Source organism: Larus michahellis, chromosome 3 (assembly GCF_964199755.1).
Source record: "Larus michahellis chromosome 3, bLarMic1.1, whole genome shotgun sequence".
NCBI classification, from domain to species: Eukaryota; Metazoa; Chordata; class Aves; order Charadriiformes; family Laridae; genus Larus; species Larus michahellis.
In genome coordinates, this window is record NC_133898.1 from 126,415,214 (window position 1) to 126,434,236 (window position 19,023).

General features: G+C 40.2%; 1 protein-coding gene across 5 annotated transcripts in view; it reads right to left on the reverse strand.

The window, feature by feature from the left end:
- Positions 1 to 17,596: 17,596 nt before the first annotated feature.
- The window catches only part of LOC141741414 (cysteine-rich venom protein TEL1-like), a 41,019-nt gene continuing 39,592 nt past the window's right edge, over positions 17,597 to 19,023 (reverse strand). For all 5 annotated transcript variants that reach the window (XM_074582072.1, XM_074582071.1, XM_074582069.1 and 2 more), the window contains one exon: positions 17,597 to 18,871. In XM_074582072.1, the coding sequence (XP_074438173.1) occupies positions 18,744 to 18,871 (128 nt within the window). In that variant the 3' untranslated portion in view covers positions 17,597 to 18,743. The remainder of the gene's footprint in view (positions 18,872 to 19,023) is intronic.

A 19,023-nucleotide genomic window follows, 5' to 3' on the forward strand; every position in this document is an offset into this window, starting at 1 on the left:
TTAAAAAGGAAATAGCCTAAAAGAAAATCTGACAGAGCCTGGTTTCCTGCACATAGTTAGGAACACGGCGACAGTCAAGTGTGTTTCCTGTAGTCAAGATTTTCTTTAAGTCATAGCTTTCATTTTAAAAGGTAAAGATTTTTTCATCTTATATGAAACATGGATAATGTCCTACCTCTTCATATAGGATATGATAAGCAAAGAGAATCTTCTTCAGCAGACTGAAGAAGTATTTGTTCTTATTTCACAGTGAATGAAGTACTCGGAGCACAAGTTCTCATTGTGAACTCTTATTTAAAAATAAAATGACTATACTTCTTCATAGGAAAAAAAGGATATTCCTAGTTGTTAAAAAAAAAAGTGGTATATTATTAAAAAGAGAAATTTGAAAAACTGCTCAATTTTTCAATTTTAATTATTGCTTTTTGCCTTTCCCTTAGCTCAGGCAATGAAAATAGGTCAGAGATCAAATCTCTTGAATAGTTTTATAAAGCTCAGTTTGGAAACTTTCTCATGAATGAATGAGCAAATTAAATTTCACTTCGATTTCTGTTGGGTGATCACTTGCTCTTGAGATTCACATTGCCCATCAAAATTTATCATGACTCTCAGAACTTTTGTGGATAAAATATTTTATTGATGTGATACTGAGTAGCTTGGCCTCTGTTAATCCAGTATTCAGAAGATAGGCCAAAATTGTACGGTAGGAACCTCTGTTTCATGAAAAATTGTTATCTATGAAAAAAAAGGATTATATTGCAGCAGTAGACTAATTGGTCATGAAGTAGCAGTGCTAGGATACGGCAAGAAAATGCTGTGTCAGTCCTTGGGTATAAAAATCAGCACAATCCATGGATGCTGGGATCTGCTGCCACCTGGGGCTGCTGTCCTGGTGAGATACTGTTGGAAAACTGCTCACTTGCTGTGAGAATTAAAGAGCTCAGGTTTTTTTTTTTAGGGTACACATATACTGGTACGAGGCAGTGCCATGGCCTTTTCTCTGGTCCTGATGGCCAATATTTGTCAATCTTTAGCTTGCCAAGCAGGGTGTCTGACACCAGGCACATTTTAGGAATACTGCCTTGTTCTTGGTAACTCCTGGACTAAATCCACTTGACACGGTGTTGCAATTTTAGGCAGAAAAGAAGGCCCTGGCACGGTTCAGTTTTCTAGTGCAAAGGTAGAATTAGACCACTGTTCAAGCTAAGTTTAATATGATCTCAGCTTTTTCTCCTGGAAAATGGATCTGTGGTTTTGGAGTGGAAAATAACTTATTTAGCAAGAAGAACACACCAGTCTGTCACAGAATCAAACCTGCAAGTGGCAAAGCTAAAATAAGGATATACCTATTTTTTCTTTGTAGAGACTATTTCATTTGAACAGCTCAAAGAGAGGAAGCAGAGCTTTTTAAAAAGCTATTGCTCATCCTTGCTGTACCACAGGATAAAACAGAGCAATGTTTGATTGTAAGCACCTGTGAGCTCCTTCATTTACACAGAAAGTGATTGAAAAACAACAAGATCACGAGTAAAGTTAATTGTTTTTTACCCATAGCTCAGCCATGAATATCTTGTGCTATTCTTTACACAATGTTTTCCCCAGGGAATATCTCACATGATGTATGTGCAACCCTTATATTAAGTCCTTTCAGGGGTGCAGAAAAAGCTCCTTGTTGAAATCTTATTGGGGAAACTGCCTTTTAATAAATGTTTAAATTTTAAAATGAGTCAAGTCAAGTTGATTCAATTGGGACTTTCTCTGATATTATTTAAATCTTAAATTGCATGCAGGTACATGAATATACACACAGAAACGCACGATCTATATTGAAAGAGTATTCATGCGTGTTTTAGCTAGTCACGATAGAGTACTTTTGTAGTTAATGTGAAATTATGTGCATCTCAAGAAAATGATTAGTCTTAACTCTCTTAAACAGTTGTCTTAGGAAAAGAAGCATAATGTTTTAGAGATTCTCGTTTCCCTTCATTGATTGCTACTTTGGAGAGTAGTTCAGATTTTAGCACCCAAACTCCAGAAATTTGAGTCAGGCTGAGGCTTTTCACCCAAGATTTTTAAGGACTTGCCAAATGTGCTTGTTTGCTCTCCTGAAATTCATGTGGTGATTCAAGCTGATGTACCACTGTAACTGGAATACAAAGACCTTAAGAATTACTTTTAGCAAAGCTCACATTGCTTTCTTAGCAGACTGCCCAAAGTGAGAAACGCTCCTTATCCAATAACAACAGCTCAGGCAGTGAACAATACGAAGCACATTTTATTTGAACATTCTTGCAAGAATGGGTGACCTAGCAAGTAGGCACACTTTTGGTTCTTGAAACACACCTATTTATTTCCTAATATGGGCCGAATTTTCCCTCCCCTGTTTCCCATTGGTTGGGTACTCCAGGGTACACGGTCTGTCCAGAGCGCCTAAAATCCTTCCCGGATGTCCTGCCTCTGTTTACTTCTCCTTATGCTATACCTAAAGGGATTATTTGACTAGTTTATTTCTTTCCTTTTTGGTAAAATTGTTCAATGTCATTAGCCCTGGTTAAATGTTTGACTACCCTTCTAGACACTAATCCGGTATGAATCAGTTTATCCATTTGTCTGTGTGATAAGAGATGTTCTACAAGCCTTTGCTGGAGCCTCTTTGTCTAGTCATTCCCTTTTTTTTTTTTTTTTTTTTTTTTTTTTGTCCAGAAAGAACAATTTAGCTGTTTTCATGATGGGGGGAACTAATGTCCAGCAGCCACAGATAAACGGCCTCTGTACAGGTACAGGTGATTTACATGAGAATGAGGACTCCGAAGAAATTATATTCCAATATTTATGTACATCAATATTTGTTCTTCAAATAATTGAAACGCTTCTCTCTCAACATCAACAAGGCCTAATCTGTCCACATTTAGCTTCAGATATTACCAACTTTAAGCAAAAACAACTGACACCACTAGCTGCCAGGAGGAGGTGTTTTATCAAGGGGGTGGAGCTGGGTTACTTCGCTCACTGGACTTTTTGGGAAAACCCAGTTTGGCCTGACTCACTGCCTCCCTTTTTGCCTGTTAAGACGGGCTTTGCCTGCTATCACGTTGCTTGAGAGGTAGACCTGTGCAAACTTCATGAAGTTCAACAAAGCCAAGTGCCAGGTCCTGGATGTGGGTCAGGGCAATTCCAAGCACAAGCACAGGCTGAGTGGAGAATGGATGGAGAGCAGCCCTAAGGAGGACTTGGGTGTGCTGGTGAATGAGAAGCTCAACGTGAGACAGCAATATGCACTTGCAGCCCAGAAGGCCAACCGCATCCTGGGCTATGTCAAAAACAGCGTGGTCATCAGGGCGATCAAAAGCAACATGGCCAGTAGGTCGAGGGGCGTGATTCTGCCCCTCTGCTCTGCTCTGGTGAGACCCCACCTGGAGTCCTGTGTCCAGCTCTGGAGCCCTCAGCACAAGAATGACATAGACCTGTTGGAGCAGGTCCAGAGGATGGTCACAAAGATGACCAGGGATCTAGAGTACCTCTCCTATGAAGACAGTCTGAGAGAGTTGGGGTTGTTTAGCCTGGAAAAAGAAGGCTCCAGGGAGACCTTATAGCAGCCTTCCAGTACCTAAAGGGGTCCTATAGGAGAGAGAGGGAGGGAATCTTTTTGAGGGAGTGTAGTGATAGGACAAGGGGTAACAGTTTTAAACTGAAAGAAGGGAGATTTAGATTAGATATTAGGAATAAATTCTGTTTATCCTGTTAAATCATGAAAACAAGGTCTTGATCCTGCAGCATTACAACACAGTGGAAACTTTATGCACAGGAGAAAGTCAGTAGGTCCTGCATTTTGGCCTGATGTATTTCCCAGCTGAAGCAACTGCCATGTCAATGGCTCTCTGTCATTCCCATCTTTTTTCCTGATTGTCTTGTTTTTGACACATGGTTAACAGGCAATGGGTTACAGCCACCTGCAACAACTCATTTCAAAGTCCAGCAGTCTTTATGTGTCCATCCAACTGCTGCATAGGGCAATCAAAAATGCACACATCTTGAGCTGCTGGTCTTCAGTGTTTAGGAAATTCCCTTGTGTCTCCCTATTAGCTTCAGCCCAATCATCATGGCTATAAATACAATGGAAGAAGTGAGGTGTTCTTTGATAAGTATCGTTGCACACCTGGATCCACTAACTAACTTTGGGTATTTGTCTTTTAAATGGCCATTGGATTTGTCATCCTCCCTTTCCATCTGATGGGAAAAGGTATTGGTGAGGTATCACAGCCTTTATGTAAATAAATTTGAAAAGTTATGGCCTTTATGTAAATAAATGTGAAAACTTTCAAGCTTCCAGACAAATAACAATGAGAAATAAAGGGATAGTTTGAGCAGTATCCTTACCTAAGGAATGAGAAAAAGGTGCATTTAATAATCTTAAAGAATACCCTCAAGCATTATTAGGAGTGGCATTCACCTGACCATATATAAGCTGTACTTTTCTGTATCTGATCTAACCAGCAATGCTTCCCTTTTAAGTCAGAAGAAAGAAATAGAAATTTCCAAGAGCAATTGTTTTCACCTTAAAGGAAGATACCTAAAATAGGTTAAATAGTCCAGGTGAATGCAAGGACCTGGTATTCAGTGCCCTTTTGGTCTTGGTCATGTTTGTTGGCTGACAGGCTCCAATCAGCTTCAGGATGCCTCATAGAAGAGAACTGATGTGGTCTGCTGAAGAGGCTGATGCTATTTAAAGCTCTGAGTTCAGTTCATTGAAGTCTGAGCTGTGAGTATCCCTTAGCCAATGATGTGGATTTATGGAGCATGACTTGGGTGGACGCCAATCTTAAAGCTACTTTCTGGTGTGTGCTCTTATTGGGGACATAGTTACAGAGACCGGAAAGGCAGGATAAGGTGCAGCTTGCCTGCACACTGTGACAGAAATATTTCTTAGACCTCCTGAACCTTGAGCTGAATAAGTTTTTTTGAGAACATTGACATTTAACCCATTTCTGTGGTGTCACGGTAGAAGAGTTTTTTCATTAAACATTAACTTTAATGCTTTGAATCAGCAAACACCTACCCCACCTCAAACTGAAAGCTCAGCCAAGTAAATGCAGTTTGTCCAAACGGTCCTTAAATAGCATCCTTCAACTTGAAGAGGGAAGTGACAATAACTGTGTTTTCTAACTCTTTGGATAGCAACAATAAGATTGTCTTAACTGGATCCATATCACCCCCACGAGCTTCTTACCTCTTATTACAAATGCAGGGAAAATAAAGTCACTAATGCACCACTAAAAATGTGTTACAGGAAACACTAACATGTTCATCAGAAGAGGGAGGAAACTAAATGGACACATAGCAATCACAGCTAAATAGATAGATGATGGTTTAGTTTACCTCGTTATTATACAGGGTGTCTTACTGAAATAACTGTGTTTTATTTTTCCATTTGAAATCACACAGACATTCTTCTCTATGGAAGACCTCGCTTGATTACTGTACAACTCCAGTACACAAAGAACTGATAGAGGTTAAGACTAGAAGGAATTACTCAGTCTTTTTGTTCTCTCCTCTAGATAAAATAGGCCAGAGAATTACATCCAGTTAGTCTGTTTGGCTAAAGCATACCTTGTCGAAAAAGAGCATGGTAGGCTTAAAAACTTCACTCCTTCATGTTCTGCTTTTATTGTGTGAGCTTTGCAAAGAAAAAATAAAACGCAGAAGCAGAAACTTTTGGTTGAGGTGTATCCCACAGTTGCAGGAAGGCTGTTTGCAAGAGATAACGGGGTTCGTTCTCCCTTACACAAAGGCCAGTATGTACTGCTCTTATGATAAAAAAGGGACTTCTGAAGGGTAGACGGATGCTTTACATACACCTTAAAGTTCTATCTATTATCCTGAGAAAGTGATAAGAAATAGTATAAAGGAGATGAACGCTTTAAGTCTTGTAAGCTACTTGCAAAAGATGTTAGTGATAAATCACGTGTGTCTATTCTTCTTTCTTGTGTTAACTTGTTTCTCTTGCTCCCCATCAGTGCTCTGAGCTTAACTGTATCTGGGCACTTGAGGCGGCTCTTACACAGATGCTGTTCCTGCCAGCTTGAAGTCCCTTACTTAAGTCTTTCTTTAAGGGCAAGCAGGTATTAAACCTCTGAAAAAGCACAAGGAGATGACTTCAGACATGGCAATGTATTCTCTCCGTTGCCTTTCCTTACTGAGGACTGCCTCTAGGTTTTAAAATCCAGTCTGGAGCCACGAATACAGCTGTATTTGTGTTCACTCTACTCTTTGCATCTTGCTAGAAGAGCACTGGGAAAGGGCAGTTGTCAGGGAAATTGAGAAGTCTTTTGTTCCTCACTCACATTTCATGATACAACTTTCCTTACTGGCATCAGCAAATGCAAGTGCACATCAATCTGAGCGATCTCCAAATTTCTTTTGGATTGCAGACACTCTACAACATCACTTGATTTAGATTTGTTGCCTTCAATGTGTTCTTGGTACATTCATGTTAATCAAAACAAAAAATTCCCAAAACACAGGACAAGATTTAAATAGAAACAGAAAATTTTATTCCACCAAAGCAAAGGCTTTGGTAAAAGCTCAATAGTGGCAGTGCTCTTAAAAAAGAAAAATGGAAAGATGAACCTAAAAAGAATTATTTTTCAATGTTGTTAACAGGATTTCTTAGCTGTGCTAGTATAGAGTCGTTGGCACCATGGAGTTTGGAGGGTTGTTTTCCAGTGTCAAGGAAGTTATGTATTCCTCTGAATTACCTTTTACTTGAAGATCACACTACGCAAAAAGGAGTCTTCCAAACAGTTTCTAACACCCCTTCTATGTTCATCTATCAGTTGAGATAAAATTTAAGTGGACTGTCAGCTCTGGGTAAAAGTCCTGATCATCTGTAAATCTGCACATGCTGTAATATGTTGATTTCCCTTGTTTCACCCTTCCTAGCAAGTAATATGAATTTTCTCTACCAATTCTTCTCTTCCCTAAAAGTTTCATTTACGTAGTGCCTTTCCCCCTCCTTGCTTCCAAATCCCACATTTTAGAAAGTATTTTCTAGACATATGTAAGACATTTTTGTGGGCTTGTGCACAGATCACATGCACCCCTTTCATAATTTAAATGGTCAGCTTAGGTGCCTCAGTTTGCACGTGGGTGGGAATCTGTTTCCGTGTGAGCAATAATGACCGAAAAAGTGCTTTTGAGAACTAGCGACTCTAGACAGCTATGACTTTAGGTGATGTAACTGCAATGCTAAATGTATTCATCTCTTTGCCTTGTCTGTGACAAGTTGATTTACAATCTCTGTCTTGTGGCTCAGGCACTTTTGCTCCTCATTTCAAGTTTTTTACCAATTTTCTATGTTTCTGAGTTTTAAGGTGTCAATTCCATTAACTATAAATGTTGGGTGTGATTTCCATTTCCCTGTTTGTTGAAAACTACATAAACCCTTTTCAGCTTTACAAATCCTCTTTTTTTTTTTGCCCCTGGTGGTCTTTTACAGCTACAATTTGGCTCAGTACAATGCTGTGCTTTGCCTGCAAAGGTCCTGTGTGTTGCATTTGCTGTAAGGAAAGGCCACATCACCGGAGTGATGACTCCAGGAAAATTTGCATGCTTTCTGTTTCAGCAAGAGGGCCTGTTTCCTTCTCTTCCACTTCATCGTGCCCTCCTATTGAGAAGGTTAAGTACTTCTCTCTCCAATAAATCTTGCAGAGTACACAAATGGTACAGAAATCTTAAGCGAGCTACATAATGCTGTTTCCCGCAATAATTGCAATGCATGCATGAAGAGTCAAAGAGGGTGGTTAGGGAATATTCCTCAATGAAAAGATGCGTTAGCCTCAATTTCCCTAGCTAATATAGCTCCCAGCGCTACTTTTGTACAACAATCCATCCATAGCCACCAGCTTGGAGAGGGTGACTGTAGCCTGAGACTGTAGTAAACAGGCTCCAGGGAGCTGATCCCAGAAGACCTCCTGCTATGTGTGGCACTTTCATCATCTATATAAACATCAGCCTCTCAGAGGCCAAGCTGTAATGTAGCTTAGTAGCACTGCAGCGAGGTACCATTTAGTGGCAATGCCTGAAATAATTGGTCTGACCTACATGAGGATTTGTCAAGAGAGAGAAATATCTGATTTTGACGACTCAGTGAATGCTGTGAATGCTCTGAGCCACACCACAATTTAAAACCCAACATAAACTGTGCATTTTATGCATGTGTTAACACTAATCCGCAACTTCTAATCCAGACAACCTTGGTACAAATAGCAAATGTAGGTAGAACAATCAGCACATAAATAATTCCTACAAGAAACTCTCTTTTTTTTTCTTTTTTTTTTGTTTTTCCCTATGTACAACTAACATCTCATTCAGTTGGCTGAGTATTGGGCAAGTAGGAACTTCTTTGTTCGTAGCTTGAAGGCTGACCAAATGGAAGACATGATTTGTGACCTTCATAATTAATTTACATGACTATTTTTTAGTTACCAGGAAGTAGGTACTAAATCACCAAATACCCAGAAGCAGTCCTGTGCTATTGAACTGACAAGATGAATTTATTATTTCCTTGCGATGGGCCAAGCACAAATTCAATGAACAACTGCAACCCAACTTACGATCTAAAATACAACCACCCTTCTGGGTCAAGCCAGCTCTGGAGGTACTACAACAAATTGAGAGCAAATAAGTATGGGCATATAAGGAAAAATAAGTGTTCAGATTGACCTGTGAAAGACACAAGTTTTCATGCCATAGCTCATTAGATGTCAGATTCTTCTTAGAAACTTTCCAGGTACATACAAATCATATGCTTACCAGCATTAAATAACTCATATAGTGCTGGGTAAAAATCTTTTGTACTGGTTTGTTCAACTGATCTGCCTTGCTAGATCTGCAATGACTGTTACTGTGAGGGCCACTGGAATAATCTAAGCTCCAAAGATTTAAGCTTGGTTTGTGACATATTACAGTCAATATTATGTCAAAATGGTCTGGATTGTTGTATTTCAAAAGCACCTATTCTCATGGTTATTGATTACATAGATGATGGTCCAAGGCCCATCCAGGAGGCAGGGCAAAAAACAAGAGTAGAGACAGGTAGACTGAGATGAGACAGGGTGAGCCAAAATAGGACTCTTGTGGCCACAGGCAGGTGATGGGGGAGGCTACAAGGGAGGCTGGTCAGGGCCATTAAAGCCTATGAGTTCCCTCAGTGCCCCAAAACCTCTTCAATGCCTGTTATTAAATACTGGGCTTGGATGGTCGCTCATATTTCTGGTGAATTTTGACTGTCCATCAAACTTTCTACATTTTTGGACGGCCTTTCCTTTATCTCATGGTTTGTCTGCCTGCATTCACATCTTCTACTGCTTGCTTTCATTTCACTTCACTTTTCCCTCAGGATTCTTTATACATTTTTTTTTTCCATTGTCTCCTCTTTCCCTTCCCACTTATAAACTGATTTTCTCATGACACTCAGCCACTACAATCTGTGGAAGAAGCACGGTGGCCGCCTCCAACACACTATTTATTGTGACTGACATCTATTACATTTCCAATTACCCAGCACTTGTCAGTTTAGGAACACAGGGAATTTTTAGGTCGTTGAGGACTTTTCTTGGAATTATAGGTAGTTTATCACATAATCCCGTCAATAAATGTTTTGCCCTCTATTTGTAAAGTTTTCATGTCCTTCTTCATTCAGTTGGAAGGCTGCTGCTGACCTTTCCAGTTTTAATGCTTAGAAATTGATTTATTCACTAAATGTATTAATACGTATATCTTGTTCTCGTAATAAAAACATCTGGTAGCTCAGGCAGTTCTTGCATTTTTTTAACCCTTCTGATGTTTGTAGAGAGCAATCATATTCCTTTGCAGCTTTTGCTTTTTCTAATCAAATGCACTCTTTGGTTTTCTCTGATATTGTAGACAGTCTGTTTTCCTGAATATGTTAATATCTCTTCTTTTGGGGCTTAATTTCAGTTCACTTAATGACAAACAACAAGAGCTGTAAACAGAATAAATTCAAATATATTCTCACCAATATCAGGTAAGATAGCGTTAGCTCTTCTGTTTTCTGGAAATGAGTGCTACATCCTAAGGTGACATTCGATTACTACTTCCCTTGTATAGTCAACAGTCATGCTGCAATTAATACATCCAGGTTTTCCCTTGTAGAGTTGGTTCATGTTGACTGTCTCCCACATTATCACAGAAAACTGAGTGTCAAGCATCTGGTCTAACTAATCGTTGTGACTCCCTTTATGGCCTGAGGCTTTTCCAGGCCTATGCTTCATCCTGCTAGTTTTGGACTATCTTCTCCTCCTCCCCATTGACCACAAAAAAGATTGAGATGCTCCAGAAAGCTCCAGAAAGCTCCAGATTGAGCTGCCTAGAACTCCACAAATAACTTGTCATCCTCTAAAGAAGGTACATTACCCACCTGCAGTGTATCTGCTTTCTACCCAATGACCCAGAAAGAACTGAATGTTTTCTTTTCATTTAGAGCAAGAGAAGACTAAGAAGACACATAATAGCACACTTCAAATGACTTTAAGGAGTCTGCGATAATAAATTTCCTGTAGGGTTAGGGTTAGGGGAGTTCCTAGCTTTTAATTCTGTGTGTCATCTGCAGAAATGAATGTCTACATTGTAAATGTCTACATCTATCTCAGTGAGCTGGTGCTCACTTTATTAGAGATAAGGGAAATAGATACTTAGGGACTGTAATTAAACATATCCTAATACAGATACCCAAAGTAGGTAAAAATGACTTATTTCTCTCTCACTCTTTCATTCTCTCTCTGCCTCTCTCTCTCAAATATAAAAAGGACTAACTCCAGAGGAGGCCCCTAGAGTTAGGCGAGATGAATCCCACCTGAAATTCTCAAAGGCTTTAACTAGCTTAGCTACATAGCAGATTATTAATTAGAGAAAACATAATTTCTATTTCAGGAATGAGGAATTGAACCAAAGAATCCCCCGCAGTCTGAGGATCAGGCCCTGAGCTATTCCAGGATCCTTTCCAGGGAAGACTCAAGAAGTTTGGCATCTGGACTCCTGTCTGCTATGGTCCAGCACCAGTGCCCTAATGCAAACATTATCCCCAACTGGCTGAGATGAGGGTGACATGAAGAGCTATTCAAGCATCAACCTGTCTTTTGAGAAGTCACCTTTGGGACTGAAGTACACATGGTCAAGCTACTTTTATGTTTTCAGTGTCAAGTACCATTCTTAAAATAGCTAGGAAACATCAGAAAATTCACTGTGAGTGGCAGCGAGAACTTTGGGTGTGTGTTTTGGCAAGTGAAACAAGTCCCATCTTTTGTGCCACTGACAGATGTCAGTCAGACCCACTCATTCCATTGTCGCCAATAGGCTTTGAAAAAGTTTTTTAGGCATGACTACTTGCATATCCTGAAGATAACCACATGATCCTGTGCCTCATATTTATAGCTAAAGGGAAATATGTAATAAAATAAATAGATATCTTAAACAAGGGCTGCTTTAATTTCTGCTAGGAATAGGGTTAGCTGAGACAAAAGTGTACTAGATACCACCATTTCTGCATGAAAACAGTGCACTCAGTGTAGGTGCCCAAGGAATAAGAGAGGGTAAAGAGTTGAGCTTCCTCCTGTGGGTACATAAAGTGGTAAATAAAACTCTTTAACCTGTGACAACAGTTCTCCAGACAGTCACAAAGCCACAGAATTCCAGGAAAGCCTGCCAGATAACCATCAAGTCACAACAATAGTGTCTGCTTTGGAAAAAATAGCAGGGAGGAGACTCAAAGCCTGATTTTGATCTGGAAAGGCTTGTGAGTAAAATGCGTCCAGGTTTACCAGACTTTCAGACAGGAGTTGTTTGCCTCATTTCCTGCCATTGTCTTAGATACCCAGATTTTGCCTTGAACCAAGAGGAAGAACACTGTCCTTACACTACCAGAAGAGCTAGAGCACGTGCAAACTAGATGCTCCAAGATCTTCACCTGGATCTTGCCAGATGTTAATTGACTCACTCTGACGTACAATTGTTGTCAACCAATTAGTAGACTCTTCTGCTTACTGGAAGTATTTATGGCTAGAATCTTGTATCATTAGGCCTTATGGATCCAGGTGGTGAAAATAGACTTGACTTTGAGTTAGTCTACCTGTGGATGAGAAGCCTGTATTCATACACCAGTGACAACTCCTTCCTACCTGGACACACAGCTTTTAATAGCAAAAGAGCTTTTTTGATAACGTTTCCAATATCAAAAAAGAATCTCTGATGAGGGACATGTTTTGCGGCTATAAGCGTCTGTGCAGTAGGACTTCCGCCAGCACAGAAGTGTTGGAAGATGAGAATTTTTCACACCTCTGAGTTGACAAAAATATTCCCATAAATCATTTTAACATTTGGACTGTGCTTGAACAGTATCATATTTTGTGCTACTCATCAGGCTGAGGAAGTATGTATGGAGTCAAACATAGGAGTAAAAAAAAATTCAAGGGGGCTTGCCTGTAAGCCACAAATTCAAAATGAATGCTGCAAAGGACATCTAGAACTTGTGCTTAAACTGAATGATTGAACTGTTCCATGTGATAGATTTCCAAGACATTAAATGTTCATATGAAAGCTCAGTTCTTTTTGAGATTTATTCCTTTTAATCAAACACAGTTTTGTATTACTAATGTGTTACCCCCTGTATAATAAAAAAGGAAGGAAAAAGCAAAACAATTTTATCACTTGTGGTAACCAATATGTTGAGAAACACCTCTTGACATAAGAAATAGTGACACCTGCACAGGATCCACTACTAAAACCAAAAAACTACCTTAGGAGTCTACTTCAAAAAAATAGCAGACATTTTTGTTTTCTGATACATCGTTGGGTGACGGAGGAAAGTCTCCTCTATTGTATTGATGGGCCAAGGCCAAGGGTATGAGATTCAACAAGGCCAAGTGCTGGGTGCTGCACTTGGGTCACAACAACCCCATGCAGCTTTACAAGCTTGAGGTAGAGTGGCTGGAGAGCTGCTTAATGGAAAAGGACCTGGGGATGTTGGTAAACTGCTGGCTGAATATGAGCCGTCAGTGTGCCCAGGTGGCCAAGGTGGCCAACAGCATCATGGCCTGTATCAGGAACAGTGTGGCCAGCGGGACTAGGGAAGTGATTGTGCCCCTGTACTAGGCACTGGTGAGGCCCCACCTTGAGTGCTGTGTCCGGTTTTGAGCCCACTTACTACAGGAAAGACATTGAGGTGCTGGAGCGTGTCCAGAGAAGGGCAATGAACCTGGTGAGGGGTCTCGAGAATAAGTCTTATGAGGAGCAGCTGATGGAACTGGGGTTTTTTAGCCTGGAGAAAAGGAGGCTGAGGGTAGACCTTCTCGCTCTCTACAACTACCTGAAAGGAGGGTGTAGCAAGGTGGGAATTGGTTTGTTCTACCAAGTGACAGGCAATAGGACAAGAGGAAATGGCCTCAAGTTGTGCCAGGGGAGGTTTAGGATGGGTATTAGGAAAAATTTCTTCACTGAAAGGGTTATCAAGCATTGGAACAGGCTGCCCGTGGAAGTGGTGGAATCGCCATCCCTGGAGGTACTTAAAAGACAAAGTAGACACAGTACCTAGGGACACAGTTTAGCAGTGGTTTTGTCAGAGTTAGGTTAATGGCTGGACTCGATGATTTTAAATGTCCCTTCCAGCCTAGAGGATTCTATGATTCTATATGGCCAGAGTTGCACAGCCACATCTGCATGAGTGGTGAATCCATTCTTGCTTTGAAATTACTGGTTTTGTGTAATTTCTGTGCTTCAGAAGCAGTAGTGCTTCAAAACTCTCCCTTACTCCTCAGTCTTTTAATTCTGTGCAAAAATCCCAAGGGCTACATTTCAACTTTTCCAAAACGCACAGCTTTTGACCCTTCAGGCAACAGTTTGTGGGAAACTTGAGTTATCATATGTGCCCGCACCACGAATGCTGTGTATCACTAAATAAAAATAACATGGTTTAACATATACTTCTTTTGTTAACAGCGGTATAGGTTTCTGCAATATATTTACATTGGGAAAGGACTTTTTAAAGAAGATAGGTGAATAGTAATGCATGCCCTAAAATAAAAATTGTTGTTTTAACGTCAATGAATAAAATAAAAAATCTTGTGTTTAATTCAAATTGGTCAACAAAACAAATAAAAGCTTTAATTTCATTTTAGTTTGGCGGCTTGGGTTTTCCTCCTTTACATCCATCACTTTATGTAGAATTGGGAGAAGAGAAGAAAGCAGAGGAGTGTTAACGATGCAAAACACAAAAAGGAAAATGTCATTTGATCTGAAATGATCATTTCCATTACTGTGGAAAAACCCAAATATCTGATGATAAGCATTTTAAAGAGTCATTTTCAGTTACACATGTTGAACATTGGGTTGCCCATCAGTAACAGAATCAACAGTTAACATAGGTCATTTCCTTAATATACGCGAGACCATTTCCATGTCAAGCTGTTACCTCAGCTTTTCCCCCCAAATTGCCTTTTTTTATGACTTGTTGTTGATGCGGGTGTCAGAATATCTTTGTTAGCCCTATGGAACAGCCCCATGGCTGCACGGCACAGACCCAAGACCAGACGACGGAGCCCAGTGACCAGCCCGTGAACCTTCAGACACCAGAGGTGGGTCAGCGCCGGAGGGAGCATCCTTTCCTCATTTGTATCTCCTGCTGCCCCGTGTCCTCTTGACTTGTGGTTAAACTAAGATATAATTATACTGGAGGTGTGGCTACCAAGTGTGATGTTATAAATAACAGGTCTTAGTGCTTCATAGGCTCTTTCTCAGCATTCACTAATTAATCTTCCTTGCCCTGACTGTGTCAGTTTATCTCTGTGTTGCACTTGGTGAGACCGAAGCACGGAGGTTAAATGTCTTGCTTACAGCCCAGACCAGATAAAGTAGCTGTCAAGTAGCTTCTTAAGGAGAAAGTCTGTCTCTGTTTTTCACAGTTTAACTGTGGCCCTTACACTTAGAGGAATGCGATTTTTGGCAGCCTGGCCCAGAAAAGCGGGAGCAGCCCCGGGATGGGGAACATCCTCAGTCTCTCCCTTCTCTGGTGGCCCTTTGGTGCTTGGTCTTGCTCAAACATCTTGCTACTACTTTTTTTTTTTTTTTTCTCGGGCATTAATTGGATATTCTGACAACACAAATTTCAAATGCCATGTCAAGGTTTCCAACCCTTGCTTTTCATTTAGTATAAAGTCTTAACTTTAGCTGCCTAACCTGTTGCTATTGTACGTGTGATATGTTAAGGACACAAGTGAGGTGATATTTATGGAAGACTTGGTCTCTCTATCGATAGATGGAGAAAAACAAGGAAGACCATGACTCTCAGCAAGACTTTGTGATACTGAAAGTGAAAGACCTTCCATTTTGCTTAGCCCAGAGGGATTCTCAGACAGACAAATTAGATTATGTGACTACTGCAGTTCGCACTTTTTAAATATTGGAAAAGTTCTTTCTTCACAAGCCATAAGACCGTTAGAGTTAGTTCATAACAGTTGTTCAAAACTCTGTGTTTAAAGTCTTCGTCATGTAAGTTAACTACTGAAGAACTCTTACATCATTCTCCACAGATAAAACTTAGACTTGTACCATGGTAGTTGCTCTTATCATCTCTCAGCATATGCGCTTCTTGTGAGTGTATCTGGAACCAGAATAGAAATTGTAAGAAATTCTCGGTGTTGCTAGTTTCTTGCCTGAGCTGCACCCAAAAAATAGCACAATTCTGTAGCTGTAACTTCAGCACATACCAAAAAGCATGTGCTGGTACCACAAAGGAAACAACTCTCAGTGCATCAGTATAAAAAATAAGTTTGGGAAAATACAATCAGAGAATGGAGAAAAGTGTTATTTGACATGCTGGATCACAGTCAATGTCATATTGCTTTTACCTCACCCAGGTATGGGAAACTCATATTCAAAAACATTTCAGCTTTCCAGGGACATGAACAACTAAGTGGAGTGTCCCAAGCTCTCCTTGAAGTCTGTATTGAGAAACAGCATCACCCAGGTAACATTTCACCTCACCTGCTACTTCTTCTCTTCCACATCAAAAGGGAAGCACAATCTTTTGAAATTCCCCGTGAAAGGAAGAAGGTTAATGCCTGGATACCCTGCAGTAGCCCAGCAGGATGCATGATGCTCCAGGGTGGCACTTCATGATGCAGAAGGTCTCCCCCAGCTACTGCTGCTGCCACGCTCAGACACCATAGCTGGATACCCAGAGCACAAAAGCTGCCTCTTTGGGGAAGGAGCTCTCTAAAAAATATCTGACAGTAAACTCATTCCTCTTCAAACATTCATTGGCCCAGGGAGAGAGGGAGGAAAACGCAAGTGTGTGTGTGGAAGGAGTTTTAACGCCAATCTCATTGGTAGCAAGCAGAAATTAAATCTTGGAAAATATCCCAGAAAACACCCGAGACTTTTGCCAAAACTATGTATCCTCCTGTAAGAGAACTGGGGTTTTATATATTAGTATTTTCTGAGGAAAACTTTTCTTAGGAAATTGTCATTCAGCTTTGAATTACACTTTCTACAAATGTTGCTGTGGTTGTAGGAAACTTAAAAAGTGACACAACAAGTCATGATGATGAAACTGAGCTTCAGGGAGGTAGAAAATCAAGGCTACCAGAATTAGTCATTGATATCCTGGAAACCATAAATTGCCTTAATTTGACAGTATAAATTGCTCTGATATCATAGCAATTTGGCCAGCAGGCACAGCATGAAACAATGGAGGAGAAGAAACTGCTACCAAACGGTTTCTATATGTAGTGATTGTTTATTCATCCAGTGTTAGCTAAGAAATTCCGTGCAAGTAAGTGTTCAAATCAGGCCAGGGTAGGCCCAAAACTTTAATTTCTAGTAAAAGGAGGAGCCCTTTTAACAGGTAGCAAAATGAAAACCCAGTGCAGCTGAATGTCTGAGTATGGTTCACCCTCTTGTGTTTTTAAGCAGAATTGCAGTCCTATAAAGAAAATGATTTTTGCTGATCTAAAATAGGAAGGGAAGGTGGTAAGTGGGATCAGTCCTGCTCAGGGCTGGTATATGTGACTCAAGACCCATTAGAGACTAACACCCATCTTGAGGAGCAGCTGGAGGTCCGGTGGGACACCCTAGTGCATCCTGCACGGCACCAGGATGTATCAGGAGGAAGGTTAGTGGGATGGGCTGCTCTGTTCAGCGAGAAGAGGCTGTTCCAGATGTTTGCTCATTTTTTTACATCTGCCAAAGCTTATAAATTGTAAGCAGAGAGCTTCTATTTCCTCTGTATCTACCTTTTTATTAAAGTTAGAAATACAAAGATGAGATAAAAGCTATAACATGTAAAAGAAAAAGCTGTAAGATGGTTCTGAAACACTGTTTTATCAATGTAATAATATTGTCAGTATCTAAAGAGGCATGACTGTGATAATGGCCCTCACTAAAAGGGTCAGAAAGTTTCTCCAGGTAAGCAGTGCCACTGACAGGTAACTAATTTAAGTCCTGAGTTCTGGGTCAATACAGATACACGGTCCTTTGAAGTCATGCCCTGCATTGTACAGGACCTGGAAAGATAGTAAATGAAAAACTGTACTCAAGGAAATGCATTATTAGGAGCAACACACAAACTAACGTGGCCCTGTGACCACCTGCAGCAGATCCAGTTAAGCTTCCCCTTGGGCAGGAGCTGGTGGCCTGCCTGCAAACAGGGATGGGAGAAGGCACATCTACGGCCTCCAGCTGAACTTAACCCTCCTGGAGATGTCCTAAAGGTGTGCGCTGCTAGGAATAGGCACTAAGAGGGTTCCTGGGAAGTTCTGGAGAAAACCAGGTATTTTGATGGTGAATTTTGTGGACTTGGATCTACTGCTTTTTAGTTTTGTTTTGGTTTGTTTTTTTTTGTTTTTTTTTGGTAGCAACATGTTTTAGTACCTGCAGCAATATGAAGTCCAAGCAAGCGTGGGACTGACTTACTCATAGAGAGGATGGGAAGGGATACATACACCTCTTTCTTTGTATGAACGCTTTTATAAAGCTTCATATTTCTTGACTGTTTGTGCCATATGAAAAAATTATCATTTCTGACCTACATACACAGATGTATCAGAAGCTTTGCTTTTAGGCCACAGAGTAAAAGTTGGCGGACTCAATGTGTGCCTCTTATTTTGGCCATACCAAAAAATTCATCACTTTTTGCTTTGTCTTTTCCTGTCTCATCCCCACTGACATGACGCATCAAAGAGCCTTGAAATATCTGTAAGGAATTTTCCAAATGAAAAAAGATTGAATTATAAATAACTTCAATGAAAAGCTCTGTTCGTGAACCAGTGGTATAATCATGTTTTTATTGGCAGGAATACATTCCATTGATAATCAAAGAAAAGGTAACAGAAGAAAGTAAAGTGGCATTTAACATATTTTGCAAAAAACCTAAAGTGTTCTAAAAGTGTGTTTTCCATTAAAAAACAATGAATCAGTAGAAGATCCACTGCAAGGAAAACCACAAAGTAACACATTAGTAGCTTAAGCATGATTTCTACGAAGTCTAAAGTAACATCAGAAGTTATCCTGAGCTACCAGACTTGTTTAGGACCGAAGTAATGGTGAGATTTCAGAAAAAAAGTGTTTCCTATAGGTCAATCTGAGCTGATGCGCTGAGAGTGAATACACGTCACAGTGAGTTCTACTCTTTCCTAATCAGTCTCGCAGCAGCCATAATCACATCCACCAGGACATTATACGATTTGAGTGGTGCATCTACAGGTAGCAGGACACTTGTCTCTCACCAGGGAATGGTTACAGCTAAACAAGATTTTCAGATTTCTGCAGTTTCCAAAGTAGTCTTGATGCTTGCAAGGATTGGCTAAAATAGAAAAGAAGGAAAAAAAACCATGAAATATTGGTTGAAAACCAAGTCCTGGTCTGATGCTTCTGCATTTTCCAAAACTTCTAAATTTTCATGTCTACATAGTCTTTGTACTTTTGCTCTGCTTTTAAAATTTCGTGATTATTATG